We start from the raw sequence: 21580 nt of genomic DNA, 5'->3' as shown, positions 1-21580 counted from the left end.
CCATATCAAATTGGTTCAAGTACAATTTCTCAAATATTTAATTGTGTTTTTTTAAACGATCAAAACATTCAAGAGCTCAAAAAAAGATCATAATGTGTTTGATTGTTTTGCCTATGTATGATTCGATAGGAGGTATAACGTATAAGAAAAATATTGATTTGCAGCGCAATTTTATAAGCGGCTTCAAGACGTTTTTTTTTCTTTAATTTTTAAGAACCTTCTGAGCAAACACAGACAATAATAAATACCTTCTCATAGAACCGTCTTGAATGTATACAATATTTAAGTGAAAACATGTTTGTGTATTACAAGATATTCTGTGCAATTTAATTTTTATTCGAAGCTCAATTTACAGTTTGAAATTGAAGCAATTATGATAATTAATTAATATACATGGGCTTGTAATATGAGATTCAAGATAAGAAGTATATGAAGTCAAAAAAGTTTTGCTTACTTTGTACATCGAAACCAAAAATGGATCAACATTTAATTGAATGGATAAAATATTTTTTTGTTTTAACTTTGATTTGATTGTCGTTTATTGTATTTTATGTCCTTATGCGATGGCTTATATCACTCATGTGAAATGTGCGTTCATCTATTATATTCTAAAATGTACACATTCATCGTGATATTTTTTGGAGAGAAGCGTATATTTAAAATCATATCAATTTTACTTGAATATGGCATTGATGTGAATAAAAAATAATTCAATTAAATTCCATCAAGGGCTTGCGGGGAAGAAAGTAATTACTAGGAAGATTCAGACTTCCTTTGTTCACCCACCGGCTATAAATGGGCTTGATTAAGTGTTAAAAATGTATGACTATAGCAAGACGTAAAGAAGCAATCCACCCATAAATTGAGCATCCCAATATGCCTGAATACGCACTTTTATCATCATTGGTACTGATTATGTCACCACATTTTACTCATAAAATGTGAATCGGGTCAATTTGATTGAGTTTTTCGATAACTTGCTTGAATTTGAATAAAATTATTCTAATTGAATTTCAATGTAATTGTCGTTTTGTTTATCTCGATTCAAATATTATTCATCAATTGAATCACTGAATTTGAATGCGTTTCACAAAGTGCACAAAGAAATCATGCATGAATGGTATATATTTTTTATTATATAAAATTTTCTTCAAGTCAAACAAAAATTTACGATGATGACTTGTATGCTGATTTTTTTCGATGTTCTAGAGTTTAAACTTCCGGTGACATCACTGCTATTTTTGTTGCATAACGATCAAATAATTGATTGTAACTTGCTGCCATTTTCAGTCATTCCAAATGAATGTTATGCCATACTTTCTTGAACGAACGGAAACATTTCATTAACAATTTTGAATAGAATCTCTTTTAACTCACCATGTGTGATAAATATATGTTGAATGCGTAACAGACCATTCAGTTCTATTTAATGCACTGACTGGAATTCGGGACGACCAACAATTTTGATGATCAATCATAGCGAGCAAAGTTATTCTCAATCAGATTGATTTCAATCAATTTAGGGACCATTTGAAAAGCATCGATTTTACTGTGATAAATTGATTGCACACATGTTGAGCCATGTAAATGAAATTTCAATTAAATTACTTGCACCTACACTATTAATAAACATGACCCGTTCAAACGAATCTGCCCACAAGAGCATTCCACTCAAATTGAATTTCGACTGTCTCGTCCATTTTAATATGGAAATTGGAGGCGCTACATTGAATAAAACCTATACAAACGCTGATTTTTTAGCAGTGCATGGCAATGCACAAACACATATTTTCATATGCAAAATGGGCATTTAATGAAAGTGTCCGGCTATTTACAAGTCAATGATTCAATTAAGGGCGTAATATGATGAATTTATCAATAAATTTTCAAATATTTTACCATTTTCAGATGAGAAATATGGTTGTGCATGAGCAAGTGGTGTTGAAATGTTTAATCAACCCAAAAACATAAGCCTTTTGGCAATATGAAGCAAATTGAAAACTGTACATATTGACAATTTTCAATATTAGATTATCAGTTATGGATTTTTTTGTAATGTTTAAATAAAACGGTTGCATGATTTGCAATAAAATAAAAGCTATATCTCGCCGATTCATATATCAGTGCTGAAAATAATATGTATCGCAATTGTCACGATTTGATGTTGACAATAACATTCTTATGCACAACCTTTGAAAAAAGCTGCCGGTCCTCTCACCTGACAGCCTGTCAATTCCTATCAAAGTTAAGCTAGTTAACAACACAAAACCAAATCAATGCGAATATAGTGAAACCGGTAGACGAAACGGGATTTGATCAATAATAACTCGAATTGTGGTTTTAGTGCAAAAACTATATGAAATGATCGCAGTCAGCATTTTTCATTTTGATGTTGGGCACGCAATGTTTGAACTACTTTTGCCATTCAATCCAAAATGATTATTAAAGCATAAGCAACAAAACAGGGGAAACAAAATAGAATCGGTTACAAAAATAGCAGCAGTTTTATTCGCTTGTCATTTAATCGCGTGCTTTTGTGGTTTGAACGAGTTATTTTTGTTGAAATTAAGCAACCAATATTGAATTGACAAACAAAATGTCGATTGAAAGAATTTCATCCTGGTTCCATCCATTTCTTTTTATAATGTTTATTCATATGCATCACTGACTAAGTTCAAAGCGCATAGACTTTACAATATCAAAAAGATTTGATTTATGAATCGATTTGCTTTGCACCCAATTTGATCCAATTGAAGAAAATGTACCGTTTGATCATCACATCAAATCCCATGCTCAATTCGTCAATTTGTGCGGTTTGGAATTTCACCGGCTGGTGGAAAAATGTCTGTTAATATGAAAATTGGCGCCATCGCTTAGACGATAAAACGTCACGAAAAAATGTGATTGTAATCGTTTGCCGGTCATAAAATCGTCTCTACCAACGTTTTATTACGATTGTTAGTCCGTGCGATGGATGGAGGCAATAAAAAGAAACCGTTGATACGCATAACAAAAATATTGATTTTGGCCACACAAGTGCTAGACCGATTTTCTTTCATTTTTTTCCCTTCATTATTCAATGTTTTTTGTGTGATGTCATTGCCATTAAGTTTCATTACACTACAAAGAAGTAAACAAAGAAAGAAAGCATGAAAATATAGGAACTAGGAAAATGTGGTTTCATCAAAGTATCACAAAAGAGTGTTTAGACAAGTAAATGAGTTCGAATTCAGGTTCCGTGTTGTTGTTTTTTTTGTCTATGATGTATATGTATGCGCACGGGAGCAGTTCTATTTACGTAAGACCGATTAAGTTACCTCGTAACTTGGAAACATAAAGACAAAGGAAAATATTCATTATGAATCCACGGATCTATTATCTATCTACATGACAACCATTATATGTAAAAAAGAAAAACAAAGAACCAACAATAGTTTCATTCTTTCTGTGTCCTTATTATAATTATATTTATTGAATATGAGGTCTTCTTGCAGGTGTTTCTACTCGATGTCAAAAGAGTCATGACTCGAACTTTGAACTATTTCACATTATTTTTTTTGAAAGATCACAATTGTAAATGATAAAAAAAAAACGTTCAGCTTTCATTCAGCATCAAAAATCTCGAATGAATTTCATTCATTTTGCATTCTAATACCACCATCGATCGATAGAATAATGAAGACTGTTCATTTAGTCAATTTGGCCGCTTTGAATGTATAAACCAAGTGTTGATGCTCAACAAAAAAAAATTAAGTAATATATTACCGTTGATCGGTGTGAATGAAGCGATCGTCGATAATCAAGTATACGAGATTGATGTGTATTAGTTTGATACAGTGTACGAGCCGAGAATATGTTGCGGATTGCCGTGTGCAGTGATATCGCATGCATGTAACGTATTCGTGTCGTACTTAGTGAAACCACGCAACCGCTCACACAAACGCTCGGCATTGTCGCCAACAGTACCTTTCAATCGAATCACAAAAATCGTACATATAGCGGCAGAAAGAGAGAATGTCAAAAAGTCATCAATTCATTTTGAGTCGGTGCATAAAACATATTACATTGAAGATAGTTCACGTATATATTGCGAATATACACGCGATCCCCAACACTCTGAATCTCATCGAATATATTTCGTTTTTGTCGTCGTAGTCGTCGTTGTTGTCGTTGTCGACACCGTATTTCTGGTTTCCATCCGATTCGAATCCATTCGATATTGAAGAAGAAAAAAAAAGCTTGTGTTGTAGCGCGAGCGCACGACGCTTTCATTTTTGTTGTGTATGTGTCTGTTGTTTCGCGCACATCATAATACATATATTATTATTATTATTTTTTCTTCGTGTCGACATCAAGCGAGATTCTCTCTAGTTCGATTTCATCCAACACAGTACGAACATCCAGTCAGTCAGTGTGGCAGTCAGCCAGAGTTAAGCAAGTTACAAATCAGCACACATAAACTCTGTGCATTTAATTAATCGCATGAACTTAGTTGAAAGTGTTTTCGGAATTTTAAACTAAGTGATTCCATTTTTGGTTCGAATTTGGGTTGGGTATGTGAAACGATGTCACATAAATAATCGTTACATTGTTTTTTTTTTTTTGTAATTTGATGTCAACTTAATTCTAATTACCAAATTGGCAATATTTAACCGAAATTTGTTAAGATTCAAGATTGTTCATAGCCAATCTTCATTATTTATTGGAAGAAAAAAACCGACATCGCGTAAAGTATTAGGGTTTAAAAAAAACAACAAGTGAAATGCCGGATTCGTGTGTATGGATTACAACAAAACGAAATGAAATCAATGTTATTTTCATTAAATATCATATATAGTGTTTTAATATTCCACCCTTTGTCATTAGTGGTTTTTATTGATTTGAAAATACAGTGTTATTTGATTAAGTTGATTCTGAATGGAATGTACAATGATAGTTCACCATCTTTGAATTCATCGATTAAACAAACTGACATGGAAATAAAAAGAGATGTGAAGCGACTGATACCCGATCCAATCGAGTTCAATTTAGTCAATAATTTAACAATGATGTACAACAAATACAAAGGCATCGAACAATTCGATGACCTGATCGAAAATAGAAATGTTTATTCCATTTCGTGTTCAGAGACAAATTCACCAAAGTTTGAAACATCAAATTGAATTCGCATTGAAAGCGATGAAGTAATATGTATTGATCGGGCAACGCGCGCGTCGTCGGCGTCGTCATCGTCGCTGTTGTCCGTTGTGTTTAGCTCTTTTGTTGTTGTTGTTGTTGTTATTGTTGTGTATCAATGATGTGATCGCACAACAGCACACTGCTTTAACAGCTAGACAAAAATATTTTGCGATGATGATCTAATCGAATTGAGAATGATTTTTTTTTTGTTCATGTTGTTCTTCATACAAATACATGACAACGATATACTAGCCAATAGCACAAAATGCGTTTGGCATGCACGCAAAACACATTCGGCGATAATGAATTTAATTTTAAGTGCTTGATCCGAATACTGTACATAAACTTTCTGAAAAATTGTGATCACACCAATGGGCGGTTACCAGTTGAACAGCGTATTTTTCATTCACATCTCCAACAAAATGTTAATGAAAAACAATTAAGCTTGTTGACTTTTTTTTACAATTTTATATCAATTTAGTGAAAATTGATTTTCATGCCGATGGCAGCGAAAGAATTCTAAAAGTTCGCATTCGATTAACAAATAGTTGTATTTATACGATTTGAATGTATATCATGAGTGGTATCGTTTTCTGTGTGGTTGAGCGCACTAAAATTCCGTTACACGCTCCGGAATAGTTTGCTTGCGCGTTGCCAGCATTATAGGCGATCTTGATTTTCCCAATAAAACAGATGGATACATTTGTATCGTGATACGTCTTCTACACATTATTGTTGTTGTTGATGATTTAATGGACGTGATTAAACACAGCAAATGTTTCGCATGAATTCCATAGTTAAGCGGTAAAATTTGCCACACTTGAAGTTCAACAGCATATTGCTAACAATTCGAAAAATTAAATTGATTCAACTATAATTTCGATCACATTAACCATTCAATGGAAATATTCTTCATCATCGATTCTGTTCTGTTCAAAGAAACTTATGCAAATTAGATTTTAAATTCGGTTGTATGTGTGCGCTTATTTTGTATAGTACTTTGTATCCCATTTTAAAATCACGATGGAACAACGAAAACAAAATGAGATAAAGATGTGAACCAAAGATGGTTCAAGATTTGTGTCCTCGATCTCACGATAAATGTTCCGTGTGTCAACGATAATACACGCGATCATATACATACTGAACCGAATTTGGTTTTTTTGTTGCTTTTTCTTCTTCAATTCTCCTACAGAATTTGAATAGAATCAAGTAGTGAAACGAACACAGAATAATAACAATAATAACCATCCAGCCGTTAATGATTCAAAGCCTCTCCACCATATTCATATTGGAGTGTAAAACTATTTTTGTTTTGGTTTCGAAAAATGACGACACACGACCAAAATGCTGATGTAATAAACACTCTATATCAAACAGCATGCTAACATAAAATATTTGGCATTGCGTGATCGCTAGCATTTTTAGCTATTTTACTCTCCATTTTCGATATAGAATGATGACGTTAGTATCATGACTAAAGTGTAAAACATAAATCCATATTAAGTTTGTTCGAATGCATAATAATGCGTTTGAATACGAATTTAATTGCATCAAAACGTTGATTGGTCGAACCCAATGAACGGACACCAAAGTGAGATTGCTCAAATATGACCAATAATTAGTTTAAACAAAGACAAAATTTAATTAAATGACATGATAAAATCTTACTGTTAAACGATGATACATACGTGCGCATACACACACACACACGTAAATGAAGCATGAATATTTCATTAATTAACGAGTTTTTTCGGTGTTACACATGTATGACACAGTGCTTTGAAAAAGGCAAATAATACGTAGGTTGCTCCATAATTTTTTTTAAAATGGTACTTATAGTGTTGCCCGATGTAAACCATTGTCATATTCGTAAAGTTTGATGTTTTGGTATGTATTCGTGCCCTGAACCTTTTGTCGTACGAACGCTATTTGTATTGTTTACAGTGACTGGTAAACTGCGACTCAACAAAAAAATGAATTTTACACGTGAAGATTTTCGTAAAATGATTTACTACGATTTTCGAAGTAAATTATCTCAACAACAGTGTTTCGATCGACTTCATTTGGCCTTTGGCAATGAAGCACCAACCCTTCAGACAATTTATAACTGGTACCGAGAATTCCGTTGCGGTCGTAGTTCGCTCAAAGACGAGTTTCATACAGGTCGTCCAAAATCGGCTGTTGTGCCACAAAACATCGATGCTGTCAGAAAACTGATTATGGAAGATCGTCATGTGACCTACCGTGAGATTGAGGCATCTTTGGGCATTTCATCCCACAGCATACATACAATTTTGCATGAACATTTAGCCGTAAAAAAGATTTGCTCTCGTTGGATCCCACATAAATTGACCGATGAACAAAAAATGGCTCGTGTGAGTTGGTGTGAAGAAATGCTCAAGAAATTCAATCGTGGTGCTTCAAAAGACGTTAATAAAATCGTCACTGGTGACGAATCGTGGATATATGCCTATGAGCCCGAAACGAAACAGCAGTCGACTGTATGGGTCTTCCAAAATGAAGATAACCCAACGAAAGTTGTTCGAGCAAGAAGCACTTCGAAGCGAATGGTCGCCTGTTTTTTCGGGAGAAGTGGTCATGTGGCAACCGTTCCACTAGAGGATCGTAAGACCGTCAATTCTGATTGGTATACCACCATTTGTTTGCCCGAAGTGTTTGGTGAAATAAGAAAAAACAACCACCGTCGCAAAATAATTCTTCATCACGATAATGCGAGCTCTCACACATCTTTTCAAACTACTCGATTTTTGACCGGTCAAAACATCGAACTGATGGGTCATCCACCGTACAGTCCTGACCTGGCACCCAATGACTTTTTTTTGTTCCCAAGCGTGAAGAAAAAACTACGTGGTCAACGATTTTCGACACCAGAAGAAGCAGTTGAAGCGTTCAAAACACACGTTTTGGAGATATCAGTTTCGGAGTGGCACGAATGCTATGACAAATGGTTTCATCGAATGCAAAAGTGTATCGATCATCTCGGGGAATATTTTGAAAAACAATAAAACCATTTTCGACAAAAAACAACTGTGTTATATATGTTTTTAAAAAAAATTATGGAGCAACCTACGTATAACGCTGACATAAAACAATAGCCAGAAGAGCAGTCACACAACTATGAGCCGTTAAAAGTCGAAAAAAAAAACAGAAATCAACGACGCACACATAAATTATGTATCTTTAGACATTTCATAGCGATGAATAACAACGTTAAACTTGCATGAATTTTTCGCGAAACAAGAACAAGCGCTACGATCAGAATAAGTAACAATATTTTCAATTAGATTGTCAAACAAACAATATTAAAAAAACGCGTGCTTTATACAACATACATATACATAGACCGTGTGTTTATGCGATTGTTGGTAATGTTGAATTCTTTTTTTTTGGTGCTTTGTTTCTATGTATTGTACTGCGCCACACCCCACTCGTAACACTCAAATTTTGTTATTCCCATTTCTCTCTGCGTTGAAATTTTCGTCAAGTTTTTACCTTTACATCAAATTGTAAAGAATGTCATATCGTATCGTTTTTAAGATATTTACTACCAATTACCACCTAACTTTTACTTTTTTATGATATCTTCTCGAATGGAATCGCCTTATAATCGATTACACACCATGACCAAGTTTCGTTGCAATCCAAGGTTATATTATAAGGGTTACAATATGTAATTTCGATGGCTTTAAAAATATATATGTATATGTCCAGTTTGTTTTGAAATTGCTCATCGATGTAGAAAATCAGCCGGGAATACTCTATTTTTAAAAGGGAGAGTCAGTGACTACTCTGTATATATTGCCTTCGCTAAACCCCATTTTCGAATAGTTTTTTTTACAAAAAAAAACGCACAAAAGGCATCTATGAAATATTTATGGGCAGGTCATTTTTCGCAATCGCACTAAATTGATGGTTTGCCGGTTCTTTGCATGGCTCAAATCATACACTCAGCTATTGTATGAAAGTCTGAACAAAAAGAGACATTTTTTTGGCTTGATCATGGTTAGCTTGTATATAAGAACCTTTTTTTTAATTCAATAGCGGATCGGTCAATTTAAGACCAAGCTAAAGGAGCATCGTAGATTGTTGTTGTTTTTTAAATCGTACATATCGCTTGTTGGAGCTATAATTAAATGATCGTAAAAAAATGTGACCTAGGTTTCTATGATTTTGTTTGGAAATGGTTCGTAATCTCGTAACGATTGCAAGCAATGTCACAAATGACAAATCATTCATGAGTCGATATAGCGACTGTCTCATTTCGATTGCTTTGCAAAATAAAGCATGCAAGATAACTAAGAATACACAAATGGAATTATCTTAACACACTTGTAGATTAATTTTATATTCGAATGTGTATGGGTCTGCATATACGTGTATATTATTTATTGATCATTCACACACACCGAGAATCGACACCGATTAGGTCAGTTCGTAATTGTGAAGTATTTGAGTAACAATAATAAAAAAGTAACAGTTATTAAGTGGAGATATTTTCAGATTTTCAACGACTGTTTGTAATGTATTTCGATCATTTTTGATGGTGTAAATGCGTCGAGAAAATTATTTATTCATCCAAACAAACTGAATCTGTATCTCATATTTTTTATGAATAAATGTGGTAACGCTGGATAATCGTGACGATTGAATGACAGCCAGTTAAACAAGAAATCAATAAATAAGAATGAATCCTACCGATAATTATGAATCACATGAATAAACACATCGGGATTATTTTGATGCGTTTGCAAACGATAATAACGAATTAATATAAATAATATGAAATAATCGCCTTATTTTACCCTCGTTGCTGATTTTGTGCGGAATTAAGCCGCATTTTAGTCCGCGTAGATAAACAACATCTTGAATGCAGTTATTTTTGAATTTAAGGCTGACGCCGGAAAGATTACATCATCATTCTATGGCAAATAATAATCTTTTGTGGCTCACGAAGTATATTTTTGTTTAACTCTCGTTTGTCTCGACATTTCGTTTATAAATTTATTCCGTGCGTGTATGCTTTTATTCATGTTTACACTTACTTGCGAGCGTTTCTATATGAAATAAAACCATTCGCGTGAAAATGTACTTACGTTACTAAATCCAATTGCAACATAATATTACTTACGCGACTTCTTTTGAATTTCTATTCAAAATCCGTCCAAACCCTGAAAAAACACATTCTGACATTCAAATCTTTTAAAGTCGTCTTTGTCATAACATTACAGTGGCTAATAAATCTTTTGTCTTTCTTTTCAGAATACCGACATTTGGTTCAATTCATTGAAATTAGACCAATTTAACGAAACGAATTGATTAAAGATTGAAACGTGACGAAAACCAAAATGCCGGCCGAAGCGAAGTCACCGACTGCAGCATCGGCACCGCTATCTGATGCCAATGCACAAACACCGAAAAAGAAACAGTCGGCGGGAAAAGCAGCTCTTGCCCGAGTAACGCTGCTAGATGGATCTGTTCTAGATGTTACCATCGACGTAAGTTTTAATATCTCCGTCATTGAAGTGAAAATAGAAAAACACATTATTTCCATTGTTTTTTTTTTTATAGCGAAAAGCCAAAGGCAAAGATTTATTAAATTCGATTTGTGCCGGTTTGAATATTCTGGAAAAAGATTACTTTGGTTTGTTGTATACAACACCAATTGATCCAAGAGTGTGGCTGGATTTAGAGAAACCGGTAGCAAAATTCTTCAAAACCGATCCATGGGTTTTACAGTTTGCCGTTAAATTCTATCCACCAGAACCGGCTCAATTACAAGAAGACATCACACGTTACCATTTGTGTCTGCAGGTAAATTTTCAAAAATATGTTGAAATGAATCGAAATTATTGACGCATTGATGATTTTCAGGTCAGAAACGACATACTGGAAGGACGTTTGCCTTGTTCGTTTGTAACACATGCGCTACTTGGTTCATATTTAGTGCAATCCGAATTAGGTGATTACGATCCAAACGATCACAAAGATCGTAGCTATGTATCAGAATTCAAATTTGCACCAGATCAAACGCCCGAATTGGAAAACAAGGTGATTGACTTGCATAAAACACATCGTGGCCAAACACCGGCCGAAGCTGAACTTCATTATTTGGAAAATGCAAAAAAATTGGCAATGTACGGTGTGGACTTACATCCAGCAAAAGATTCAGAAGGTGTTGATATTATGCTTGGAGTTTGTGCAACTGGTTTGCTGGTTTATCGTGACAAGTGAGCAATCATTTATTGAGCTTAAATTTCAATTAAAAAAAAATAATTTCGAATTTATATTTATAGATTACGTATAAATCGATTTGCATGGCCAAAAATTTTGAAAATCTCCTACAAACGCCATAATTTTTATATTAAAATTCGACCAGGAGAATTTGAACAATATGAATCAACGATTGGTTTTAAATTGGCCAATCATCGTGCTGCGAAAAAACTGTGGAAAGCATGCGTTGAACATCACACATTTTTCCGTTTGATGACACCCGAAACGGTTGAAAGTAGTCTATTTCCCAAATTGGGGTCGAAATTTCGTTACTCGGGTCGAACAATGTACCAGACGAAGAAAGTACCAGTTGATCGGCCCGCACCACAGTTCGAACGAAGTTTAACAGGAAAACGATTAACCAGTCGCAGTATGGATGGTACTTACACAACTCTTTACATTGTTTTTTTTTTTTTTTGATTAATTGGGATAAATTGATTTGAACATTTTTCAAGCGATATTTTAATCACATCATATTTTTTACAGGTCTTGCCCTTGAACGCAAGGAAGACAAAGACGCCAGCAAGCGACATACAATGTCACATCCACCAGATCACATACCCGAATTGGATTCACCACGTCAATCGCGCAGTCCATTGAAGAAAGGCAAAAAAGAACAGGTGAGCTTTATTCAATAATTTAAGTTGTGTTTGATTCAATTAACAGCATTTAAAATAGGATAAAAAAATTATCATTTTTTATAAGAACACATATATACAATACCAATTTTCACCTCGGTTCACAATTGTGTTTTAAAACACAAAATTTAACATCAATTCTTTCATTATAAATTCGTTTCTGGAAATAATTTCTTATCTCATAATTATTAGAACTTCAACTATTATATTATTATATAAATTCACTTAACATAATATAAACACAAAACACACATACACACACACATGTCATATGTGACAGCAAGAAGCCCATTCATAAGAAAATCATTTTTTTTATAGATTTTTGATTTGAAGCTAGATATTTTGGGATTTATTTTAATTGAATGTGTCGGAATAAAAACTCAACTTCATATCTCACTTCCTCCTGCTCACACTTTTGGAGGATCCTTCAGGAGAGAGCAAGAGGTAAAATGCGAAGTTGAGTTTTTATTCTGACACATTCAATTTAGTAATTTAAAAAAATACATAAATTCATAGTTCATAGTTTATTTTGTATGCTAGACACATTCTGCATTTCATTTTCATTTAAAAAAAAAATTAGGCTCTTGCAGTTTATAGACAACGAATTTATTAAAAATGTCGAATTTTTTAGTTGGAACACAAAGTCTTGGATCGCGTTAAAATGTTTTGTTCATGTTATGGTTTTGATTGCATTTGGAGAGATGTTGTTTGGTTTTTTTTTTATTTTAAGTTAAGAACATTTTGAATTCGAAAATCATTTCATGGAATGCAATTCAAAGTATTAATTTTCTCATATTCTTTCATCGTTTACGTTTTCTGACATTTGGGTTTTGTTTTGTAAAGTTAAACAATAAAATAGAAATGCAATGAATTAAGTTGAAATACACCAAATAGATGGGCATATGTCATTCTTTAAAAAAAATGTTCAGGATTTTGGTTTCATAATTTTATGAGAAAATGTTAAAATGTTAAAATCCACATTAAGTTAGTCGATTTTGGTATATAAGCTAGTTTTTCTGTGTTCAATCGATTATTGTATCAGAAATTATTCAAATGAAGTTCAATGACCAGACATTATATATGCGATATTTTCAGGCAGCCGATCAGCTCAGGAAGCCAACGTCAGACACTGAAATGGAGTGAAAACAATAGAAGTGATTGCTATGATTGTATAAACACTTGCAATCACTTCAAAACAATCATTTCTATTGTATTCACTCCATTTCAGTGTGTGACGTTAGCTTCCTGAGCTGAATCGTTGGCCTGAAAATATCTCAATATAATGTCTGTCAACGATTTGTTTTTATTGCGGCTTCATTTGAATAGGTTTCCTGGTCAAAATCGATTGTTTTTTTTATCGTTTAGTTTGTAATTAAGTTGAGTTGATAATATTGTGCACATAACATCGCACATAAACACAATCACTAACCACAATTCACTTCGTAAATCGAATATTCATCGATATTTAGTTAAAGCGTGAATCAAGTACTGGTACTGCTTCGGCATCGTCTCAGAGTTCATTAGAGGGTGAATATGAAACCGGTGCCATCGGACCAAATAATACACTAATCGCCACTACTTCCACCTCGAATCAGGTTAACATTGATAACAAACTTAAACTTCTATTTAAACACATTTATCATTTTAATTTTACAATTTCGTTATTAAGTAATTATTTTGTTGTTGTTTTCATTTATTTCATTTCGCATTTTTGAATTGAATTCGTCTTTTCGGTTTTGCCTCTTCAATATTAGGTTTACTTTATTTTTTGTTTTGTTTTTTACCTGTGGTTTCCTGTTTGTATTGTGAATATTGTACTTTCAACTTTTGATTGCATTTGCAAAGTGTTTTGGATAGCGAAAATGAAAAAAAAAGATTTGTTCAAATTGCAATTCAAATTAAAATGTATCAAAAGTGAAATACACAATCAGCCACAGTGATTCAGTTCAAGCTTTTGTCTCGTTGTTTGTTTGTTTGTTTATTTATCCATTCTGTTTGAATTAGATTGCCTCTATGCTTCAACCAACACACTTAATCCAGTAGATTTTGGTTTTGAATCTTTCGGTGGGGACTTTTTTCTATTTACCATTAAGGGATATTATTTTTCTTTAGAAAATTCGAAAATATGCTTTAGCAAATATTGGACGTGATGCAAAGGACACCCGATCAAATTTATGTTTTTCCGATCGTTGTCCTTTTCTCACATGAGTCGAAACCATAGTCAAAAACGCAATTGAAATGTTTGATAAATTCAAAGGTTTAAGAGCCTTTTGAAGTGAACGTGCAGTATAAAATTAAATCATGATTCATGTCTTCGTAAAATTGATTAGGCTACATGGGCTTGGTCGAGCCATGGATTTGCATTTGCACTATGGATAAGAGTTCATTCATAGCACCGATAAAGTTGTTGTTTGAACAATTTGTTAAAATTTGGCTCAATTTTGGTGAATTCAAAACAAATTATGAAGAAGAAATAAAAAGAACGACGACGAAGAAAGTACTTTCTCAAATCAGGTTTCTTCACCACAATTAGGCCATATACTATAAATATCTTACTGTTTTATCACATGGAAATTGTTGAATGCATGCGAATTAGAGTCACGCAATTTCGTTACCGTTTCACTTCAATATCGTGCTTGTGTATAAATATTGATTTTTTCTTTTCTTCTATTAAACGCATGAAATTTATATAAAACATGTTCGTTGAAATGTGCTTTTTTTGTATATTCTCTTTTTAAGTTTGTACACTACTAAAATTAAATAAATTGTTATTAGTTAATTGTAATTCCGTACGTTCTATCGGATGTATTATGAATCTAAGATATATACATATATATTTTTTTTTTTTGAAATGTCATTTCGTTTAATGTTATAAGTGTTTTGTGTGATTTTTCTTGTACAAAATATAGAAACCTGTCGGAGGTGTTGCAGTACTCCCACCCAGTGGCAAATCTGGAAAGAACAAAGAAAACGAGAATGTTAATGGTGAGCATTTCTAATAAAAGTGTGCACATTTTGAATATTTGTTTAAACTGGACATTGTTTCAGGTAATGATGCCAAGGAGACACCAGTTAAAGGTGATACACCAGAAAAGGATAAGCAAGACAAACGCAAGGTAAATTGTATGCAATACAGATTAACGTTAGAATGCCGAATGTGTTTTCGTACTGAGTATATTTCGTTTGATTATTTTTCATCCATTTCTATTTGTATTGCTCGCTTGTAGGATTGCTCAATTGCAATCCTCAATTACAATAGCATAGTTTAATTTTGAAGTTTTACAACATTTTTGATATCAATATTTCGATTTTTCAAGTATTTAAAATTGTTGGTTTCACAAACATTTAGTTGATTTAAAATCAAGACTTTTTCAATTCAGATTTTGACTATTTTGAACGTTTAAAAACAAGACGTAAACTTTATTGATTTTGTTGAGTGAGCCGTTTTGTATAATTTTCGTGTTCCGTTTTTTTTTTTCTATACCGATGAATATAAATTGTAGCATTTAAAAAAAAATCGAATGTAAATGGGCTCCTCATGATAATTGCGAGAAAAAAAACAGTTCTAGTGAATATTTGTATGTGTCAGAGTAATTTGTTTTGTGAATCATATCACAATGAAAGAACAACAAACAAACTAAATTTACACACGTACAAAAGCTGAAGATTTATCAATTTACTTTTGAGTTTTGCGCAATTTTTTTAAACACTTTTTTCCTCGAAATATTCGAACTACAACCAATTTTATTTGCGAAATTTACTAGAATCGGATACAATTTTTGGCCGTTCCAACACATTAGGATTATCAATATTTTGAGTTGTGATTTTATTTTTCCTCAATTTGTTTTTTTCTTTCTTCTTTTTTTCTTTTCTTTTCTCCAATGAAAACAAAAAAAAAAACCATCCGCGCAATCGTAAATACCTCGCTTGAATTGTTTATTCAAAATGAAAAAAAAAATCAAAAACAAATGACAAACAAATTAGGTGGGTGGCATTTTCTCATCTGGTCGTAAATCACCCAAAGACAAAAGCGATAAGGAAAAAGCTAAAGAAAAACTTGCAATCGCAATAACTGATCAAAAACTCGAAAAAGATGAAAAACAAAAAGAAAAGCCCAGCTCACCAAGCCATATACGTCCATATGAATATACCGAAAATGATGATAATACCAGTCCAAAACGACAAACAGGAAATTATCCAGGTGCCTTCCGTTACGACATTGATCCGGTGGAAAAAGCAAAACGCGATTCAAAGGGTGCCCAATTAAGTCCAAACTCTCAGAAAAAAATTGAATATGCATTCAATTATGCGCCAGGCGATGATGACGCACTTCGGCAACAGGCCGAAAAACTAAAATCAGGTGAATTGAGTCCAAAGAGCAAGGATAAATTATCGAAAACTATTGACATCTCAACACCGCTTAAAGCCAGCAAATCATATTCACCAAATAGTGGTGAAAGACCAACCGAATTGGCAGGCCTATATAAACCGACCGGCGAAACACGCGGTGATCCACACAGTGGAGCTTTCCTCGATGCCGAACGAGAAGATTCAAAAGTGCCGGTTATTGCCGCCGTTGCACCTGATGCAAAGAAGAAACGAGTCAAAATTTTGGTGCTCATTTCAAATCTCGATCCAAAAACCAAGCGCATTGATACCGCCAATCCAAACGCCGTTGTTGAACATTCAACTGGCATTTTAACCGAAAATGGCATTGAAACTAAATATGGCCTATTGAGCCCAGAAAAGAGTACACTACAGATTCTTAATAAGAGTGGCAACACTGAAACGTATCAAGGTTCAAAAGATGCCAAGACCGGTAACATTCATTTTACATCCGGCGGTGTAACGGATCCGGTCAGTGGACACATTGACAACTCTCTTGGTCAAATTGTTTGTATTGCACCTCAGGACAAATCAGTTATCGATGTAACGGGCATCACTGGTAAATTGGATGCACAAGGCAATGTTGATATTGCCAATGGTGCAATTGAACGATCACGCGGTCTTTTGGATTTGAATAATGACACCATTGATACAAAATACGGTATCATCGACTTAAAAACGTGTGAAATAAAATTGATCGATCCAAAAACCGGAAAACCAACATCGAAGAAAGCTAAATATGATAAAAACACTGGACTATTTACAATTCCAGGTGCAATTGATGCAAAAGGAAAATACGATCCAAATCTGCACCAAGTGGTTGCGCTCGGTTCACAAATCGATCCAGTTGTTGAGGTCACTTCGGTCGTTGGTAGAGTTGATAAGAAAGGAATCCTTGACTCGAAAACATCAACAGTAGAAAATACCACGGGACAAGTAAATGGTAATAAGATCGATACAAAATACGGTCAACTTGATTTGGTCAAACATACAATTACATTGAGCGATGGAAAAACAAAAGATTTCAAGGTCGATCCAGTCACCGGACAAATTATCATCAAGAATGTCGTCAATCCGAAAAATCCAGGCAAATCCGATAAGGATTATGCACAAATTTTGAGCTTGAAGATTGTCAATCGTCGCCTTGATCCGGCCGGCAAAGTGGTGAATTCAAGTGATGGAAAAGATGTTGTCGTTGATAAAACCAATAAGATCTGGATTGCCGGCAGCAAAGATCCAAAAACAAATGAACCAAACTACTACAGTTCAACGCAAGTGGATCCAAAAACTGGAACCATCACCATTGTTTATGGTTTGGTTAATCCAAAAACCAATGAAATTGAAAAACAAACCAAACTTCTACCAAGCGTTTGTGTGACAAACAATGATGGCGTTTTGTACACATCAACCGGTGAAGTTGATGAAGCAACACAAGAACCAATCTTTGCAACATCGATCATTGAACCAGAATCAAAGAATGTTGTTACGAAAGTATCACGCGTTCGTCCACAAACTGGTGAAATTGTATTGGTACGTATTGATTATCCAAAGGTGCAATTACCAACATTGTCACAAGAGAAAACAACACCAGTGAAACAAGTTGATGTTAAGACAACCACACATCAAGCTAAGCATGTTACACCACCAAAAGTGCCGACAGCATCCGTCAAAGTGGCAACGCCAACACCGCCAACAACACCAACAACTCAACCTTCCGTTTCTGTAACGGCCACTTCAACTGTGACACCTGCACAAAAACAGCAGTCAACCGCTACAGTAACTCCAAAACAACCATCGCCACCAAAGGTTGTCGCACAACCAGTAAGCAAGGCTCAACAACCACCTCCACCACTACCACCACAACAACAGCAACAACAACAACAACAGGCAACAGTTTTGGCCGGACCAATTGCAGGTTCAAGTGAACCAGTTGCAATCGTACCTCAGAAGAGTGCAATCATTGAAATTGTTACGATCATCGGTACAGCTGGTCCAGATGGTAAGGTTGATTTGTCAAAGGCACAATTGGAACGCTCACGAGGTATTTTGAATGTACAAAATGGAACGATTCAAACAAAATACGGTTTGATTAATCCAGCCACAAAAGATGTCATCGTAACCGATAAAACTGGCAAAGCAACGACATCAAAACCAATTACGATCGATGCATCGGGTCAAATTATTATTGCTGGTGGTGTTGATAGCAAGGGTAAACCGGATAACAATCTCCGTCATATAATTAACTTGGGTCCAGAAGTTGAATCGCCAATCGTTGAGGTAACCGCCATTTCCGGTAAATATGATGCAAAGAAAGGAATTATCGAGCCAAAAACGGCCGTGGTTGACGTTACTCATGGTCAATATGATCCCGATAAAAATACAATCACCACGAGCTATGGTGAATTGGACATTCCATCAAGTACAATTACATTCAAGCATCCGAAGAGTGGCAAACTCGAAAAGAAAGATGTTAAATTTGATCCAACAACCGGACAAGTCATTCTACGAAATGAAGTCAATCCAAAAAATAATAAATTGGACAAAGATTATGGCCGAATTATATCGTTGCGCATTGTTCATCGTAAAATTGATCCAACCACTGGTAAAGTATCAACACCAACCGTTACTGGAAAAGATATTATCGTCGATCCACAAACCAATCAATTGTGGATACCGGAAAGCAAAGATCCCGTCACAAAGGAAACCGTTTATGTTTCAACACAAGTTGATCCAAAAGGTTATATCATTACCATTTATGGATATTTGGATCCAAAAACAAACCAAATTAAAAAACATACGGCCGTCGAATCAAACATCACAAAAACAGACGATTCGGGACAATTGTTCATTGCCAGCGGTGATGTTGACGAAAATGGTGATCCATTGTTTGTCGCTTCACAATTGGATGACGAATCAAATGAAGTATTCACAAAAGTGGCTAAAGTTGATCCAAAAACTGGAAAATTGGTTCTCATCAAGATCATTTTGATTACGAAAAAGGACGAACAAGGCATACCCAAAGAGGTGCCAGCAAGTGAAGTTGTACGCGATCCATCATCGGGCGCCATTCGAAATGTTTTCAATAAAACGGTTTATGTATATAACATGGTCGATCCAATCACCGGCGAAATTATTCAGGTTGATCCAAATGATCCGTAAGTGCTTCTTGTTTAAATATACATTTGATTCTCTTTGTCTTCGATTCGTGGTTCGGTTTGAATATAGTTTTTGTTTTTGAAAATATTCAAGATATTTTGCCAAAGAAAATGATTATATCAATCGGTGGAATCGAAGACAAAGAAGGTCACCTTAAAAATGTTATATTTAAGCAAAATGCTAAAAAAATTATTACCAATGTTTGAATAGACGAATTGCTGGTGCTCGTACAACTGTAACGCAGACAATGACATTGTCAGGTGAAATTGATCCAGTCACTGGCAGAATAAAGACCGAATATGGTCACATAGATCCAGAAACAGGTTAGAAAATATACCGTTGTCAACTTTGAACACAGCTCACATCACATTTGTATTCACTTGGCTTGATTTGAATCACGTCGTTGAAAAACGATCTTCAAAGTGAGCAACCTAAAATTCAAAAAAAAAAAAAATAGAAAAAATGTGTGAATTGTGAATGTGATTGAGTTTTGTACAAAGTGGATTCGGCCATATAATTCAACGACAGTATCTAACTCGATGTGTGTGTATGTGAAACACTGAAAATTAGGTGATATCTCAGAAGAAACGGCAGTCACAGATCCAGTTACAGGCAAAAAGATTTTGAACTATGCCCAAATTGATCCAACACATTTTGGACGCGAGGTTACAATTCAAACCACAACGACGCCGATCTCACGTGATCAATTCTTCGAAGGGATCAAACATTTGGGACCATCGGTTGTAAAACAAGTTACAGAAGGAGCTAGCTCCGATGATGACGTTGAACAATATGGTGATGATAATGTACGAACAAAAACAACCACAACAACGACACAAAAATCAAATACACCGACCGTCGTTAAAACGACAACCAAACAGGTGCTGACGAAAAATGATGGCGGTGTAACACACAATGTTGAAGAAGAAATTCACAATTTGGGCACCGGTGAAGTTTCGTTTTCTACACAAGAACACAAGGTATACATCGTAAATTTTATATAAAAAAAATCAAACAATTTTGTGTAACGACATATGCTCAAGCGGATCTATAAATATATTAATGGCATCGATTCTTCGACAGAAGAAACTGTTTAACGTAGAACTACATCACTCTTACCGATTTATGCATTATGGATTGAAAGTTCTCTCACTAGAACACTATTTTTTTTTTTTAATTTTTCATACCCGAAAACAAAACCCGCTTGTCATATTTGTTACAACAAATCTATCTATCTGTCAATGTTTAGAGCCTAAGAGCTTTTATCAATGGATGAACAAACCAAAAATGCGTTTACTAACACTACAAATAGTCTCAATCTATTGCTTTTGGATCGATCAGCCTATGTCCATGTCTATGTCTATAAGTTAATGCATTTCCTAAATGCATTTTATATGTAATGTTTCTGATATGGTACGATTATTATCATTGGTAGAATGTCCGTAGAAATAGCCTTTGTCACTTACGTGTAGTTTTGAAGTTCGCTTTTATTCACAATCCATCATTCTAATATCATTTCGATAATGACATTTAAAAAACCTTCCCCTCAAGTTCAAAATTTCAATCAAAACCTCGTTTTATTCATTTATTTTTATCGACGATGCTTTGTTCGTTTTATTTTATGAAAATCTTTAGCTTCACATTATTGTTTTTTTTTTTGGGAAACACATAATTTAATCAAACATAATTTTGAGGACACAAATTCATTACATGATAGATTTAGATATATATCGCATGTTTGGAAAGTATAAATGTGTAAGAAGCATGAATTGTGATGTACTTGTATGCACTTGGATAATTTTTGAAGCATTTTTCAATAGAATGTTGCTTGTAGTTGTTTTAAAAAAAGTAGTTGTTGTCTATGAAAACCTGGTCATTGAGTTGTCTATTCTACCGTCTTCGAGCGAAAGGTTTGTAAAAAAATGACA

General features: G+C 34.3%; 1 protein-coding gene across 6 annotated transcripts in view; it reads left to right on the top strand.

Moving 5' to 3' along the window:
- LOC116341128 (protein 4.1 homolog) overlaps window positions 1–21580 on the top strand; it is a 33767-nt gene that overhangs the window by 8768 nt on the left and 3419 nt on the right. For 4 of the 6 annotated variants that reach the window (XM_031768054.1, XM_031768047.1, XM_031768010.1 and 1 more), the window contains exons 2-12: window positions 10462–10697; window positions 10771–11013; window positions 11074–11429; window positions 11496–11851; window positions 11959–12092; window positions 13580–13705; window positions 15020–15095; window positions 15159–15226; window positions 16095–19651; window positions 19863–19975; window positions 20223–20632. In XM_031768054.1, coding sequence (XP_031623914.1) covers window positions 10548–10697; window positions 10771–11013; window positions 11074–11429; window positions 11496–11851; window positions 11959–12092; window positions 13580–13705; window positions 15020–15095; window positions 15159–15226; window positions 16095–19651; window positions 19863–19975; window positions 20223–20632 — 5589 coding nt within the window. In that variant the 5' untranslated portion in view covers window positions 10462–10547. Of the gene's footprint in view, window positions 1–4394; window positions 4554–10461; window positions 10698–10770; window positions 11014–11073; window positions 11430–11495; window positions 11852–11958; window positions 12093–13579; window positions 13706–15019; window positions 15096–15158; window positions 15227–16094; window positions 19652–19862; window positions 19976–20222; window positions 20633–21580 lie in introns of those variants that run through there. The other 2 variants (XM_031768022.1, XM_031768040.1) reach the window with 2 other exon arrangements.

Source organism: Contarinia nasturtii, unplaced genomic scaffold (genome assembly GCF_009176525.2).
Source record: "Contarinia nasturtii isolate CC-2019 unplaced genomic scaffold, AAFC_CNas_1.1 Cnas_scaffold_129, whole genome shotgun sequence".
Classification (NCBI taxonomy): Eukaryota; Metazoa; Arthropoda; class Insecta; order Diptera; family Cecidomyiidae; genus Contarinia; species Contarinia nasturtii.
Note: the sequence above shows the minus strand (reverse complement) of the source record. Positions and strands in the feature narration are given on the sequence as shown.